The sequence below is a fragment of the Candoia aspera genome, chromosome 14 (genome assembly GCF_035149785.1).
Source record: "Candoia aspera isolate rCanAsp1 chromosome 14, rCanAsp1.hap2, whole genome shotgun sequence".
Classification (NCBI taxonomy): domain Eukaryota; kingdom Metazoa; phylum Chordata; class Lepidosauria; order Squamata; family Boidae; genus Candoia; species Candoia aspera.
Genome location: NC_086166.1, coordinates 4,337,367 through 4,353,088, shown reverse-complemented (window position 1 = coordinate 4,353,088; position 15,722 = coordinate 4,337,367). Strand labels below are relative to the sequence as shown.

At 44.4% G+C, this 15,722-nt stretch overlaps 1 protein-coding gene across 4 annotated transcripts in view; it reads left to right on the top strand.

Moving 5' to 3' along the window:
• Positions 1–15,722, top strand: part of TNRC18 (trinucleotide repeat containing 18) — a 78,850-nt gene that overhangs the window by 42,189 nt on the left and 20,939 nt on the right. For 2 of the 4 annotated variants that reach the window (XM_063314674.1, XM_063314673.1), the window contains exons 10-16: positions 1,349–2,308; positions 3,320–3,492; positions 4,497–4,633; positions 5,189–5,317; positions 7,281–7,455; positions 7,914–8,280; positions 9,580–9,858. In XM_063314674.1, the coding sequence (XP_063170744.1) occupies positions 1,349–2,308; positions 3,320–3,492; positions 4,497–4,633; positions 5,189–5,317; positions 7,281–7,455; positions 7,914–8,280; positions 9,580–9,858 (2,220 nt within the window). The remainder of the gene's footprint in view (positions 1–1,348; positions 2,309–3,319; positions 3,493–4,496; positions 4,634–5,188; positions 5,318–7,280; positions 7,456–7,913; positions 8,281–9,579; positions 9,859–15,722) is intronic. The other 2 variants (XM_063314675.1, XM_063314676.1) reach the window with 2 other exon arrangements.

The window sequence follows — 15,722 nt, the reverse complement described above, 5'->3', positions numbered from 1 at the left end:
TTTGTGACCTTCCCAGCTAGGTTCCGACAAGCTGAATCAGTGAGGAAAGCTAGATTTGCTTAATAGCTACATGATTCACTTAATGACCGCAGCAAAAAGATCATAAAATTGGGCATGGTCACATGACACCTCACTTAATGACTGCATCACTTAGTGACTGAAATTCTGGTCCCAGTTGTGGTCATAAGTTGAGGACTATCTGTACTGGAGAGAAAGAAGAGACTAAAGCAATCTCAGGTTATCCTGGTATTTTAAAAGTTGGATGCTTAAGAACGTTGATTTTTTTTCATGGTGTGGGTAAAAGTGATTATTTTTAAAATAGGGGGTGTTTTTTTAGGCAGCTCTTGAATTGGTTGTGAAGGTCTTAACCCTGCACTTGAACTTTTGAGCTGCTTGATCTTGGATGGATTTTCTCTTTTTTTCTATCTATGAGATGAGTGCATTGCCAGTTGGCTTCCTGGTCCAATTCAAGGTCCTGGCTATGACCTTCAAAGCCCTACATGGCACGGGGCCAGGTTATTTGAGGGACTGCCTCTCCACAGTTACATCTCCCCGTCCCATCAGGTCCGGCAGAAGGGGCACGTTGCGGGTCCCGTCGGCCACGGAGCTGTGTTTGGTGGGATGCAGAAAGTGAGCCTTTTCTGCCGTGGCCCCCGCCCTCTGAAACACCATTCCCCCCGAGGTGAGATGGGCCCTGACCCTGCTGGCCTTCTGGAAGGCCCTCAAAACCTGGGTGTGCTATCAGGCTTGGGGATCCCTAGGACGTGCGAAGCCCGTTCAGTGGCTGTCCTGTATATAGTTAGACTGCACTCTCCTCTGTCTTTTTATTATTGTAGTTTTAAATGTAGCTTTTAACTGTTTTTAATGGTAGAAGATTCTGCTTTTACCTGTGTTTTAACTGTGGATACCATCCAGAGCCACATGCAAGTGTGATGGGCAGCCATATAAATTCAATCAATAAATTCATGCATTCATTGATTCATTCATTCTGCTTAGCAGGAAAAACAAAGACAAGTTATTGTTTTTTTCCCATGTTCCAGTGAGTTATTGTTTGAGGGACACACAGTCTCAGTTGGGTAGAGTAGGAAGTTATTCAGGGCAACTGATTTGTTGGAAATCCCGGTGCTGAGATTTGGTCCATCATCTAGGTTTTCCTGTGCTTTGGAGGATGCCACCAAACCGCCATCATGGCCCAAGAAATGGAGCTTACTTTTAGACCAGGGGAGGACCCTTTGACTCAAGTCCGTGGTAAAGTTTGGAAGATAGATTCCTGCAGTCTTGTTAGGGACTCTCTTCAGAAAATATGGGACTTCTCCTCCAAAATTTCATTTTTTGTGCCCTCTCGCAGAGATTCCATCAGGCTATCCATTCCAGTCCCTTCCAGGCTCCTTCAGAAGACACTATCCTTACCTCCTCCAGCCAACAGCTGCATCGGATGCAGATGAGTTGGGCCCTGACGTCCCTCTGCCTACCAGCAATGCCGAGCGCTTGACTCTTTCTCCAGAGGTGAAGCCCATTCATCTTTCCCCATCCAAAATCATCAAACCCATCCAGGCTGTGGAGGAAGAAGAAGAAGGATCATTGGAAGAGCGGGTGAAAACGGAGGTGGAGATGAACAACAGGCAGGAGGATGACATCTGCGAACAGGATATGGAGGCCCTGGATATGGCGACCTCTGTTGCCCTCCCTGTTCAGGACACGGACGATTGTGGTCTTCAGTTGCACCACGGCAAACCCCTCAGGAGTTCAGACCATGAGGAAGTTATAGAGGATTGCCAAGCTGCCTACCCAGGGATGTCCTGCTCGATGGACATGGAAGCTCAAGCAGAAGAGACTGATGATGGTGAAACGTGCCCCGTTCATGCTGACTATGGTGGGAGTTTGTTACAGAGGGACACTGAACAGTCTGAAATGGGACTGGTCCCTCAGTCAGAGAAGTCACCTCTGGCTGTAGAAATGCCGCTCGTTGGTTCTCCCCCAAACAGGGAATTTCCCAGCATGCTTCAGGAAGAGGAGGAACCCATGGTAGAAGCACCCTGCTACAGGGATGAGATATTTTCCTGCCCAGTCCCACCTCTGGATATCAAAATCGATGACCCTTTGGCGGGCATGAATGCCTTAGCAGCAGCGGCTGAATTGACCCAAGCGTGTTCCTTGCTCACGAACAGCGATGGCGTCACCCAGGAGGCAGTGGTGAACTTGGAAGTCTCTTCCAGCCTGTCGCCAGAACACACCTTTCTGCATGGAATTACCCTCCTGAGCGAAATTGCAGAACTCGAGCTGGAGAAAAGGAGGCAGGAAATCGAAGGTGAGCAGATTTGGACCTAATTCCAAGACAACGTTCCAGGCCTAGCTTACAGCCTCAGGCTGTTACAATTGCTGCCCGTGTGTGATGCCATCACCATTATCATCCACGGGGGTGCCAGTAGGATTTTCCGCAATTTCTTTGATACAAATTTTATGTAGTTAAAATCAGATACTAGAGTCTTGGGGACATAGATCTTTTTCAAAAAACCAAAACTATGCTAAGCTTGTTTTATAGCTTGGGTTACAATTTTTTTTGCATGTTTTGCATCAATTTTGCATCATAAGCCTTGGAGGAGGCTCTGGGGGAGGGGCTGTAATCCTCCCCCAAATGGGTTGGAGGCTCTGAGGCCTTAGGTTGTCCACCCCCAAGGTATGCAAACTATACAGATAGTCCTTGCTTAATAACCATTCATTTAGTGATGGTTCAGACTTATGAGGGTGCTGAAAAAACAACTTAGAACCGGTACTCACACTTATGACAGTCGCAGCGTCCCCATGGTCACATGATCATGATTTGGCAACCAGTTCGTATTTATGACCGTCGCAGCATCCTGTGGTCACGTGATTGTCATTTTCAACCTTCCTGGCTGGCCTCTGGCAAGCAAAATCAGCAGGGAACCACATAATTCGCTTAACGACCATGTGATCCGCTTAATCCCCATGGTGATTCGCTTAATGACCGATGTGAAAAAGGTCGTAAAACTGGGTCAGATTCACTTAATGACCGCTTCGCTTAGCAACCAAAATGCTGGTCCTGATTGTGGTTGTTAAGCGAGGACTACCTGTAGTTGGTGCAGTTTGTAATTGGCCTGGTCCAAATGCAAGAGCAAAATGAGTCCTGAGAAGAGCAAGGGCAAAGTGATCATGCGTGTGGGGTGCTAGGTCCTGTAGCCAAACCATGGCTTGGCTGCATGGTCAGATTGGAGCGCCGCCTGGCTTAAGCTTTCCCCGTGGTGCCTATCTGAGGGAGGTCCCTCCTGCCCCTCCAAATAACCCAAATTATCTCATGCAGGTCCAGAGAACTTCTCAGCCCATCCAGCCTTGGAAAGCCTGTTAGCTGCCGGTACCCAGATGCTGATGGAAGTTCTGTCAACCCCCTTCATGGATAGCCTGAAAAACATTCGGCTGCCTCGAGAACTGAACCCCAATAAGAAATACAGCTGGATGCAAAAGAAAGATGAGCCGGTGAATAGGCTTGGGAGAGCAGGCGGGTTGCAGAGATGGGCATTGGGCAAGGGGTTAGGAAGGTGCTTCTAAGTGAGATGGGGGCATCTCAGTAGCCGTCCTGCCCTCTGAGAAACCCAGAAGGCTGTTTTACAGCCAGCGTGGCTCTGTCTGTCCCTTCTTATTGGAAGTTGCTCTTTGTGATTGGCAGGGAATTGTAGACTCTGGGCATAAAGGTCTGGCAAGCAAGGGACACAGAGGTTGCTTGCTCCCTTGCCCCCCAGTGCCGTAAGCCAGCTTTAGGACTCTCATGTTCCTTCTGCAAGGTGGGGTCCCAAATTTGCGATCTTGATTTCTGCCTTCAAAATGCAGCAGTTCCTCACCCGCTTAGGTGAAACCCTGGGGTGGGAAATGGGTAACCATCCAGATCTACTAAACTATAATTCCCAGCAGCCCCCAGATTGCATGGGTAGTGGTGAAGGATGCTGGGAGTTGTAGTTCACAGTCCACGGATACCAATTGCCTTGAGTGCCACGGAGGCTGCGTCGCCATCTTAAAGCAGGCTACAAATGAAATAAATAAGCATTATGAGCCAGAGAACAAACCTAATATTGGCAAAGTGTGTGCTGAGCCACTGAGCTGGGACCTTTGATTCATATGCTGGTCTGTAACTGTAAGAAACTTTAATTATCTAACCAATGAACAAACTGTGATATGTAGTTTCACAAGAGTGCTGCTGTTCCTTTGGATAAATCCTTTAGGGCTTTCGATATGAACATCCATCTTTGTTTTCACTGAGCCCAGAGCCCAACTGGCAAGTGAGAATTCAAGAATTTCTCCCATCTTCTGCCCTCTAGACAGGTGAGCCCTATGGCTGGCCAAGAATCCTAGGAGTTGCACTCCCAGCGTTAATTCCCACGCAGGTTTTGTTGGGAACTTGATTCTGAATTGTAGCTAAGGAATGGAACTGTCACACGTTCTCCCTCTCCTCCTCTCTCAATTCTTTGTTGGCTTCTTGCTCTCAGATGTATTCCATAAAGTCGTCCATTGGGAACATGGATGCCATGGAGCTGGACTACAGGATGAAGTTAGCTGAGCTGCAGAGGAGGTACAAGGAAAAGCAGAGGGAACTAGCAAAGCTGCAACGGCGGAGAGACTCTGAGTAAGTCACTCGGGGGCGTTCAGAGATCCTTCTGCAGCTCCTGGTTGGCAGGGCAGTGGCGCCATCTTTGAGTCTTGCACTGTCTTGGCCTTTCTTGATCCTCTTCTTGTGCTCCATGATACTCAAACTGGACATTGAGAATGGAAGGGCAACCGTGTGACTTGGCAATGTGATCCCCTGTTTAGCCACAGTTTAGATTCTGTAGGCACTTCATTCATGGCCTTCCTTGGGATGTTTGGTGTGTAGGTCAGTTTATAGGTTTGGTGATGGATCACGGCTTTTTGCATTTTCAGTTTCTTCTTCTTCTTCTCCTTCTTCTCCTTCTTCTTCTTTTTCTTTTTCTTCTTCTTCTCCTTCTTCTTCTTCTTCTCCTCCTCCTCCTCCTCTCCTTTTAAATGACTTCTGTTTCCTCTCCTTCCTTCCTTCCTTCCTTCCTTCCTTCCTTCCTTCCTTCCTTCCTTCCTTCCTTCCTTCCTTCCTTCCTTCCTTCCTTCCTTCCTTCCTTGATGTCTCCGTTGCTCTTGGTTAACGGTCAAGTGTGTGGTTTTTTTTAAGGGAAAAGCATGACGAGAAAAGTAGAAGCTTGGCAAAACGAGGTCCAGGAAGGCCCAGAAAACGGAACCATGGATCAAGCGCTCTGTCGCCCCCTAAGGAGCGAGGGAAGAGTGACGGCAGGAGTGGAAAGTAAGGTTGGGCTGTGGGGAGGGGAAGGGGTGCCGTGCCACAGGGTCCTGCCCTGGCTGGGTTGCCTTCTCTCTACCCCAAACATGGACGCCAGCTGTCTTTGGGCATAGTGTTGACTTGGCTGTTGGGGTGCCCCAGGATGAGTAAGGCTTGTGGTGTGGAGTGTTATGGCACAGATGTTGGTTAAGCAGTAGTTAGGATCCACTGCGGGGTGACTGTTGTGACCTAGGGGATGTGTTGAATTACCAAGGCAAGAAAGAGTGTGAAGTAGAGATGGTAGGAGCAGGTTCTCCACAGTTAGGGCTGTGTATGGGTGAAGGGTGGAATTCCACTGGGAACGTTGTGGATGCTGGATTTTGTAGGTTTTGATCTTGCTTTCCTTTGGCATGAGAGGAAGAGAAACAAATCTGTGTTAGGATATGCTTTGGTCTTGCTTTGCCCTGTCTGTGGTGCGGCCTCTGTTATCCTTGTGTTGTGTCTTTGCTTTCTTGCTGATAAATGTAGAACTTGGCTTCTCCTCTGCTCAAGGGCCTGCATCATTGTGGCTCCTCAACCTTATCCTCAGATTTCAGATTTTTGCAAATGCAGGAGATGAAGGAATCCTTATTTGTCTGGATATTGTGACCTGGTCATTCTTGTTACCTCAAGTGTTTTTTTTCCCCTCCAGATGGAGCTTTTGCAAAATCATGGTCTTGAAGGTCCTTTCCTCTCCTCTCCTCTCCTCTCCTCTCCTCTCCTCTCCTCTCCTCTCCTCTCCTCTCCTCTTCCCTTCCCTTCCCTTCTCTCTCATTTGTTTATCTGTCTTGCTATTTTCAACAGCTTGGAGAAGTCATTGGTAGCCTGAACTCCTATGAATGAGATATTATGTCTTTAGCACACCTACATGTCTGGATGTACTATAAACCCATGGGACAGAAATCTTCAGCAACAACCTCCCACATCTTGAACGGGTTCCAAATCTCATGTTCTCTTAGCAATGCCAACACTGGCTCCCAGATTCAGTCTTTGCTACGCAAACTCTTGACTTCCTCCTCCACATCTGCTATGCATGTGAGAGTGTGCCCTGACTAAGAATAGCTGCAAATGCAGAAATAGGTCCTGGATGCTGACTTCAGCATCCACAGAGTTTTAATTTGTCTGCATAGCTATATCTGTACCCGTCTGTGTATAATAATAAAATTAGCACCTCTATTGCCTCCTGTTTTTAGAGGAAAATCAGGTGTAGTGAAACAGGCTGGGTTGTGATGGGCAGGTTTATCTTCCCAAGACCTACCTTGGTCAAGTTAGTTCCTATATGGTTGGCTACAAAGAGGCAAAGGTGAACCATCAACGCCATTAGAAGGAGTACGAAGGAATGCTTGCCATGTTCCTCAGTCATATCCCTGTTGTTTCAGTTTCCCATGCTAGATAATTTGGATGATTGGCTCTTCAGTCTTAGATGATTGGGGCCTGATCTGTTCCCCATCTTAAAACATAACCAGTTAGGTATTCAGATCATCCAATAACATGGCAGATTTGTTTTAGAAAATGCCTTTCGTTTACTTTTCTTCCAGTTGCAGTGGGTGCCGGTAAATTTTCCTTTTCATAAATCTCTTTTAACCTTTTAGATTTGGGTGAGTAAGGCCACAGCTTGGACAGTTAGATTCCAAATGCAGAAATGCTGCTTTTAGATCAACCGTTTCCTTTTCTGGTTGCATATTTACTTGTTTATTTCCATCAGCTTCTATAGCTGCCTGTCTCATAATGATGACTCTGAGCGGCTAACATAAAATTAAAACTCAATAGAAAACAACCAATAACAGAAGCAGTAAATATACATATGGTGGCAGCTGAGGACAACAACAGTCACTGCAATAACATCCGTCTCAATGGCCGTCTCTTGTTAGTTTTTTGGATTACTATCCTGCTTGTGATGCTGCAGAGTTCCTCCAATGGCCATCCCTGTTTCCTCTCTGATTTTCAGGCTGAGCAAATCCTTGCTGCTTTCTGAAGACTCAGAAATGGGTGAAGGGATGGAAGAAAAGCACCGAGGACTTCTCCTGGATGAGGAAGAGGAGGGAGAGAACAGGAGTGGGAAGACGAAGACCAGGCATCGGAGTTGGGATGAGCAAGATCTCTTGATGAACTTCTCCAATGAGGTTAGTCGTCTACCCTTGAGACAATATGGCTGAAGCAGAACAAACAGCTGAGCACAAAAATGGGGTGATATCAAGATTTAATTTTACTATTCCAGATTTAGGTCTGAACACATACAATTGCAATGGGTCTTGTATTCCCTTGAGCAACCAAATCAGCTGGGTGGATGGGATTGTTGAAATGAGCCAGCTGTAAATCAGTAGGAGCTATCCTGGAGCACCACTTTCCTCAATTTGGTGACCTCCAGATGGGTTGAACTCCCATTCCCAAATTCCAAGAGGTGAACCCCTTGGAGGAGGCTGGAGAATCCATCTCAGAATCCTTGGTAATGCTAGTTGATTCCACGTCAAGATGCATAGAGATTTCTGGATGAAGAGGGCATTCCTTTTGCACATTCCTCGGGATCCCTTGCTTTCCTCCACTTGTACTCATTCCTTCGGTCGTCTTCTTCTTTTTGCAGCTCAAGATTAAGAAGAAGAAGGTGGCATCTGATCAGGAACAACTGGTGAGCAAGCTTGACAAAGCTCTGTCACTCACCAGGCGCAGCAAGCTGAAATCCCCTTTCAAGTTTGTGGATGACTCTGGAGGGAGGCAGAAAAATGGCAGCTGTTACAGCAACCGGTATCTGCCCCCCCGGGGTGCCTTGTTTGGCAAGGATGCAAAGAAGAACTTGGCTAAAAGCCTGAGCTTCTCCTTGAAAGCCTCTAAAGAAGGTAAAAACAAAATGGCTGTCAAAATGAAGAAGTTAGAGGTGGGGCTGAAAATGAAGGGCCACCTGAAGGTTTCCAATTCACCAGCAATATCTGAAGTTAGCAGTTATTCCTACAGTAAGTAACTTTTATTTTCCTAGTTTCTTCTCCCCTGTGGTTTTGAGTGGCTGTATTTGATGTCAAGGTCTTATCTAGCCTTCCCTTAGTTGATGATTTCCAAGGGACATTATACTACAACTCCCAAAGTTCCTTGAGCAATCTGTCCATTAGATATTGGTCTTGTTGGATCATTGGCCAATCCAACTGGCAGTTGGCCAAGGTGGAAATCAAACACATTTGAAGGACACCAGCTTTGGGAAAGCTACCCCACTAAACATCTCTTGACTCTTCTATGGCAATGAAAGGGAAGTCATCTTGCCCCAATGCCTTGCATTTGTATATAGCACCAATGGCAGCATGATAGTTGATCCACCATGATAGTTGTTAAGATTAGTCAAGAAGGAAGCCTTTATTGTAAACCGCCCAGAGTCCCTCCTCTGGGGGGAGATGGGCAGTGGCAAAATTTGATGGATGGATGAATGAATAAATAAAGACTTCTCTGACATCAGCATCACAGATCATCCCAACTGGGTAACCAGTGTATAAGAAGAAAGCAAGTAGTAGTTCATAGATACCCAGTGGCTTCATTAAAATTGTCCAAGCTGTGCAAGACACGATCAATGGAATAAGAAGTGCTATGTTGCCCTGGTAGCCAAGGAATCCCACATTAAACTAGGTCTAAACCAATGATCATTTTGGACCGAAGGGACAGTTAAAGTCTCCCTTTCTTGACTGCAATCTAGTCTGATTAAGCGGAGGAAAGGAGCATATTCCTACTGTTTTTCTTGGATTTGCCGTGGACTGCTTTAGATGAGGGTGATGCGCTTTCATCTATCTGGTTTAATATTGTATTAATGAAGATCCTGGTCACAGGTTTCCAGACCTTTCCCATAATCTGTATCCTGATCCTTCAAATTCAGAGATGCACTGTCAGTGGTCCTTTTCCTGAACCCCCCTGAATTGTTACTTTTAATGTGGCAGAATGGAAAAGTTATTAAAATACATGGGAAATAATAATAATAATAATAATAATAATAATAATAATAATAATAATAATTGCATTTAATGAATTTAATGTTAAATAATTTCAGTGGAGTCAGTTTTAGTTCTTGGCCTGGCCTGGGTTGCCTTTTAGAGTGGGATTTTAAGTGTGGCCCTTCACCCCAAAACTTTTAATAATGGGCACCCCTGTTTTGAATTGGAGGTGTTGGGTGTTGAACATGGGACTACCATGTGCCGAAGCAGCGTTTTCTAACCACCCTGCATATTCTGAAAGTCTTTCTTTTTTAAAAAAAATAATAACTGCATTGACCACAGATACAGATTCTGAGGAAGATGAGGAATTCCTGAAGGATGAGTGGCCTTCTCATTGCCCGACCGGTGCCAGGATGAGACCCTCCAGCCTCTATAGTGTAATGGCCCCTAAATGCAGCAGGATCTCTGGCATCTTCAAAGCTGGAAAGAAGAACATCTCCACAACGAGGACTCTCAAATCTAAATTGGCTGCAAACAGAAAGCAGGAATTTTGTTTGCTGCCCAGAGAGGCCAAAGCTGGATCGTCTTACAGTGATTCTTCGGAGGACTCATTCGATCAAGGTTACTAGATTATAACACAAAACCAAACACAGTATGTCCAAGTTTGAGTGAATGGGAGAGCGTGGGAAGCAGGAGGAAGGGGGTGGTGGTGGCCTTGGTCGGCCATTTGAAATGGGGCTGTGGCTGGTTATCTTGTTGGTGCCATGGAAGACCTTTTTTGTAGCTTATCAATCCTGATTGATCAGTAGACCGTCTACACCAGTGTTTCTCAACCTGGGTGACTTTAAGACGTGTGGACTTCAACTCCCAGAATTCCCTAGCCATGTCTACACCAGTGTTTCTCAACCTGGGTGACTTTAAGACGTGTGGACTTCAACTCCCAGAATTCCCCAGCCATATCTACACCAGTGTTTCTCAACCTGGGTGACTTTAAGACATGTGGACTTCAACTCCCAGAATTGCTGGCTGGGGAATTCTGGGAGTTGAAGTCCACACGTCTTAAAGTCACCCAGGTTGAGAAACACTGCTCTACACCAACGAATCTCCTTGTGTCACAGTCATTTTGTTCCTGACCAGCTCTTCAAGGAGCATTCTAGTCTCCTTTCCGCACACACGTATACTCCTCCTAATTTCCTTTTTTAAAAGAATACTTCATTTCTTGTTGCCATCACTGTTGTTATATGTGGCTTATTTTTTTTTTCCTTTCCAAATTTACTTTTGGCATGTGTTAGAGGGCATGGGAGAGGAAATGTGTAAATTAGAATACCTGTTGTGTGCAAGTGCCCCTCCAACCCCAAGATGTTTGTACTGCAATTTGGTACCAAGCTTTTTATTAAAAATATCCAGTTTGTTTTTAACTAAAACCGTCTGCCTTGTGTCTCTTGCTGTGTCTCTTTAGGTAGCTTGACGCTTCACTTCATCTTGCTGTCTCACATCATGCCCAAAGATTTAGGGGGGGAAAAAGTGGAATTAACAAAGTTGTGATGTGTTTTTCTATTATTCAAATATCCCTGGCTTCAACTCTCTACTTTCCAGGAGGAAACGAACAAACAAATCTATCAGCTGATCTCGCCTTTCCTTTAAACCGAGTGCAGCTTCTTATGTTGTACATAGATTATTAATTCTACAGTGGGTTGGGATCTTTTGTCCCCTGTATACATACCATTGCATTTTCATTTTTTTTTAAAAAAAAGATGGCTTTTCCTTTTGCCAAAGACACAAAGACTCATTACACTTTGGAACTTTTGTTTCTTAAAAATGGCTTTAGTTCCATCAACAAAGCCCCTATTTCTTGGTCACTTCCAAATGAGGGTCTAAGAAGGTTCAGCCTTTTTTCCCCCCCCCTCCCAATTAATTCAACTTGAAAAGAAAGCAATGACTATTTCAAGCAACCAGCTTACAAAGAGAAAAGCAATGGCTAAATGGGATCTAACATACAGAGAGAGAAGATAATGCGATAGGCTTTTTTCTTTCTATTTTGCTAGATCTGCTCTTCTGTTTTGGGAAAGACCAGGAAGGAGGACAGAGAAGCCCAAGGGCATAGAAATGTCCCAGTGGACCACAAGACCTCTCCATCCACCCACCCAACCTCGTTTTAACCACTTTGATCATAATAGAAAAGGTTAAATAATTAATCCTTAGGCTTAAAACAAGCTGAGATTCTGCTCTTCTATCTATAGGCTTATCAAGAAAGAGATGTGCTCCCATCAGCAAAGGGGCCTCCTTGTGGTCAAAGCTTGATCTTCCTTCTAGCCTCCTTTTGTTATCTTCTCTTTTCCTAAATGTGTTCACTTCAGCTGGTTACAACAGAGTGGAAGCATGTAGTAGTAGTAATTAATAATAATTGTTTTTCCTAAAGGTAAATTCCCTCTCTCCTGGAGCTCAGCTCCTCCTGACTTGATGGACCTAGCCATGCTGTTTTCTTGGCAACCATGTGTTAAGAGTTTTGCCATTGCATTCTTCAAGGATGGGTTTTTTGACATTCCTACTACTACTACTACTATTTTAAGAACTTTGAATAGATACTTGAGGGGGTGGGGGTAGCTCTTGTTAATATTTGGCAGCAAAGAGTCTTCCAGCGTTGAATAGACTAACCATTGTATGATCTCATGAAGTTTTGTTGACCGTTCCATCAGGTGCTGTTTTTTCCTAAATGGATAGTTAGCCCTGGAGAACTTCTCAATGGGAATAATAAATCAATAACCTTAAGAAGCTTTTGGTTAGAGAGAGAGAGAGAGAGGAGGGAGGGACAGAAAAGGTAGACCTCAATGAAATCCTCCCTAGCATATTTATTTATTTATGCAAATTTATTGGCCACCCAACTCCAGACTAAGTTTCCCTTAAAGGCTGGAATCCTGTGCATTCTCAGCTGAAAAGAAGCCCTGTTGAATCCTATGGCATTGATTTCTAAGTAAATGTGACATCTGTGCTCTATACCACCATTAGTTTGACTCTCCAAGCCCAAAGTTTGCGTGTGTGCACACACACACACACACACACACACACACACACACGCTGAGGATGCTAATTTTTCCTTTTAGACCCCATTTGGACCGAATATTGCTTTTTTTGGACATCTTCCATTTCTGTTTCCTTTGAACGTCACCCTGTTCCTCCTTGCAAGTTAGGGTTGGTGGGAGCTGATAAATACGTTTTCCCAATCCTATGTGCAAAAGGTACATTGCTTGTGGGAGGGGGGTGGAACAGGAGGGAGGGAGGGAGGGAGGGAGGGAGAAACCTTGAATCTTTTTGCCAATAAATAAAAAATGAAAATGGACAGGCGGAAATGCATGTGTATAAACCTATATACGTTTTCTCTGGACATTTGTTTTAAGGGATATTTGCGTAATAGCGTTGCTTAATGGCTTTCCCTGATTTTACTAAAACCATGAATAACCTCAGCTTTTCCAGCTTGCTCTTCCTCTCCTTGCAGCTGCTTGACCAAACCTTTCACCCTGGTCCCTCCTCATGATGCTTTGAGTGTCTGTGTCGCTCTCTTACATTTGCTCTCGCGAAAAATCTCTGAGCTGACTTGTTATGTAGGTAGGCAAAACTACCTTTCTCTTTCTGTCCTCTTTAAAGCTTGGCAATTTTGCACTCGTAATGCCCGTTCAGGACGAATGTGGAACTTGTGTGCCCTTCTCTCCCCCTTCCAATAGCCGGAGGGTTCTCTGTCTGATGGACTGAAGGACGGTGGTGGTGGTTCCTTGAAGAAGACATTTCAACGTCCTTTCCGGGAGTTCCAAAATGGTGGTGGGGACCAAGGGCAGGCAGGCACTTTGTGGGGCTGGGAGTGTTCACCATGCTGTCCGTTGATGGCAGCTTCTTGCCCATCTTTCCAATCTAAGCTGGGGGATTCAGCGGGAAGGCTGGGTTTTGTAGTCCCTTGTTCCTCCCACTCTATTTTTGTAACTCCTGAACAGGAAACTGCATTTGACTAAGGACTCCAGAAGGGTTTTCGCTGTTCCTGCTATACGTGTGGCAGATGTTGACATCTCAAGCTAAAGTTTCCATGGAGACAAAACTGTTCTTGAGAGGTAGCCTTTATAAGTCTTTCTCCAGCCACAGTATTGAAACAAGGGTGCTATTTATTTATTTAGCTTGGTTAACCTGGTTACCGAAGAGAACCTCCTTTGCTGGGGTTGCACAAGACAGGGAACCGTAAAATAAGGGTAAGAGTGGGATTTGCACAACAGGCTTGGCCACTGAGAGCAATCCAACACCCATCAACCAGTATTAATACTAACCTGATTTAGCAGTGCTAGGTCTCAATTGGGTTACATGGACTGTGTGAATGCAGCCCATGTGTCGTTCCACTTTTGAAAGAAGAGTAGAATAATGGCCCAGAAAAAGAGGTTTTTCCATGCAGTCTGAGGCTTGATAAATACGTTAATCACTGTGAGGCCAGTTGACTTCTTACATGAGAACCTGGGACACCAAGAGATTTTCGGTAGCATCCGTGTTGAAATTAAACCTGGATTCCTGGCCTCTCTTGCCAGAATGTCATTGGGAAGGGAAACATATTTAATATTTTTGCAAAAACAACAACCTTGCCCCTCTCTGTGGGCAAAATGTCTTTTCTAATACCACCAGCCTGTACACATGTTACTGGGTCGATCGCTTGGTTTTTAATTTTTTTCTGAAATGGGATTTTTTTTCTTTTGTTTTGAGATGGCTACCTGTTGGTGATGTAGGAAGATTTCTTGTAGAAGAGGCATTTTATTTATTTATATTTTAAATTTTTAAATGTACTAAATTTGTTACGGCCACCCACTCCGATAGACCCCGGGTGGCATGTTTCTTCTGTGGGAAAGACAAAACCATGTCTAAAAATTAGGCCTTATTTTTAATCGAATGGAAGCTTTTGGAAATGATGAATTAACTTTCTTGCTATATTCCAAGAGATCATCTTACTTTTTTTTATGGAAAAAAGACTTAGATGGTATCCACCATCCCCTTCAAGAAAGCTTCAATTTTTTCCCAGTCCTGTAACCCTATTCAACAAAACATTTGGTGATGCAGCTTCACGACAGAAGTGCAAGTGGTAAGGAACTCTTCAAGTCAAGGGCCTCTTTGAGTCATTCCCTTTGAGTGGAACACAGGGGGAAAAGAAAGGAGAAACCACATTTCCTATTGATGTCACTTCACAGGGCGTGTTATGCTGCTAGTCCATAGGGAGGGGAAACGTGGAGTGCAATAAACAAGCCTTTTCTTTTAACATGGCTCTGTTCTTAAGGAGCGTAAGAGCCATGGAAATAAATTCAGCACTAACCAGATCCCGATCCACATGTTCTTAGCTGATCACATTGTTTTCTTGCAAACACATACTCCATAATCTTATTCTTGCCACTCTCTTTCTGGAGAAGGCCGTTGGCAAACCTGTCCCACTGCAAAGCTCTCTAGAACTGATCCGAGAAGAGACTCACCCCCCAGAATATTTAGCAATAATTAAAAAGATGTAATCATGATGATGAGTGGTGGTTGTAGCAGCAGGAATAACGTAAATCCTTTTCTGGAGTCAGCAGTGTGCAAATGCACATGAAAAATGCCATGGAAATGTCTTCGTTTTTGCAAACGCCTGTCAAATGATGCAATTAACATGAAAGGTTGACTGGAATTTGGACTGGCCGAGGTAAACCAGACGTGGAAGATCAACGGCTGTCTCAAACCTGCCTGCCCTTAAGCTTTGTAGGTTTGTTTGCAACATGATACTGTGTTGTGTTTGGTCTAATGTAATCCGTGTTAAATATATATGCATATATATTTAACAATGCCAAATTAATCTTCAATGTGCTTTTTGCTACCTCCTATGCTCCCCTCATTCCTTAGCCATGCTTTTCCCAGTCATCTTTGTTGCATTATGTAGTAATTTAACAAATGTCTGTCTGTTGTTTAACCAAAGTGTTGTTTCCCTCATTTTTACTGCTGAGTTTGGGGGCCTGAATTGACAGTACTGCAAGAAAATTTGACCTTCAATACCAACTGGGGCAATTTATTCCATCCATGGCTACATGGAACTGATTACATGCCAAACTGCCTTGCTGGAATCTTGATCAATATCCAGTTTTCATTACTTTAAACAAATAGCTTACTAGTCCTCATGGTTCAGGGGCGAGGGGAAATCTAATTCATTTGGGACTCAAAGGGAAGTGTTGGCAGCCAGTCTCTCTTCAGATGTAACAATAAATTGCTTATATGAATGATGCAACTAAATCAGGAAAAAGGCATAGCTAAAATCTTTTTCCTGGAAATGTTCTCTTCCAATATGAAAGGAGGGGCCCTATGCAAAAATATGGCTGCTGCACAAATCTCACCTGCCAAGAAAGAATTGCTCCATGTGATTTATGAATGTCTGATTTTTTTTAATGCCCATTCTTAAATCTAGAAATGCCTTTGTAATTGTTTAGCTTAGCTTCAGATGTCCT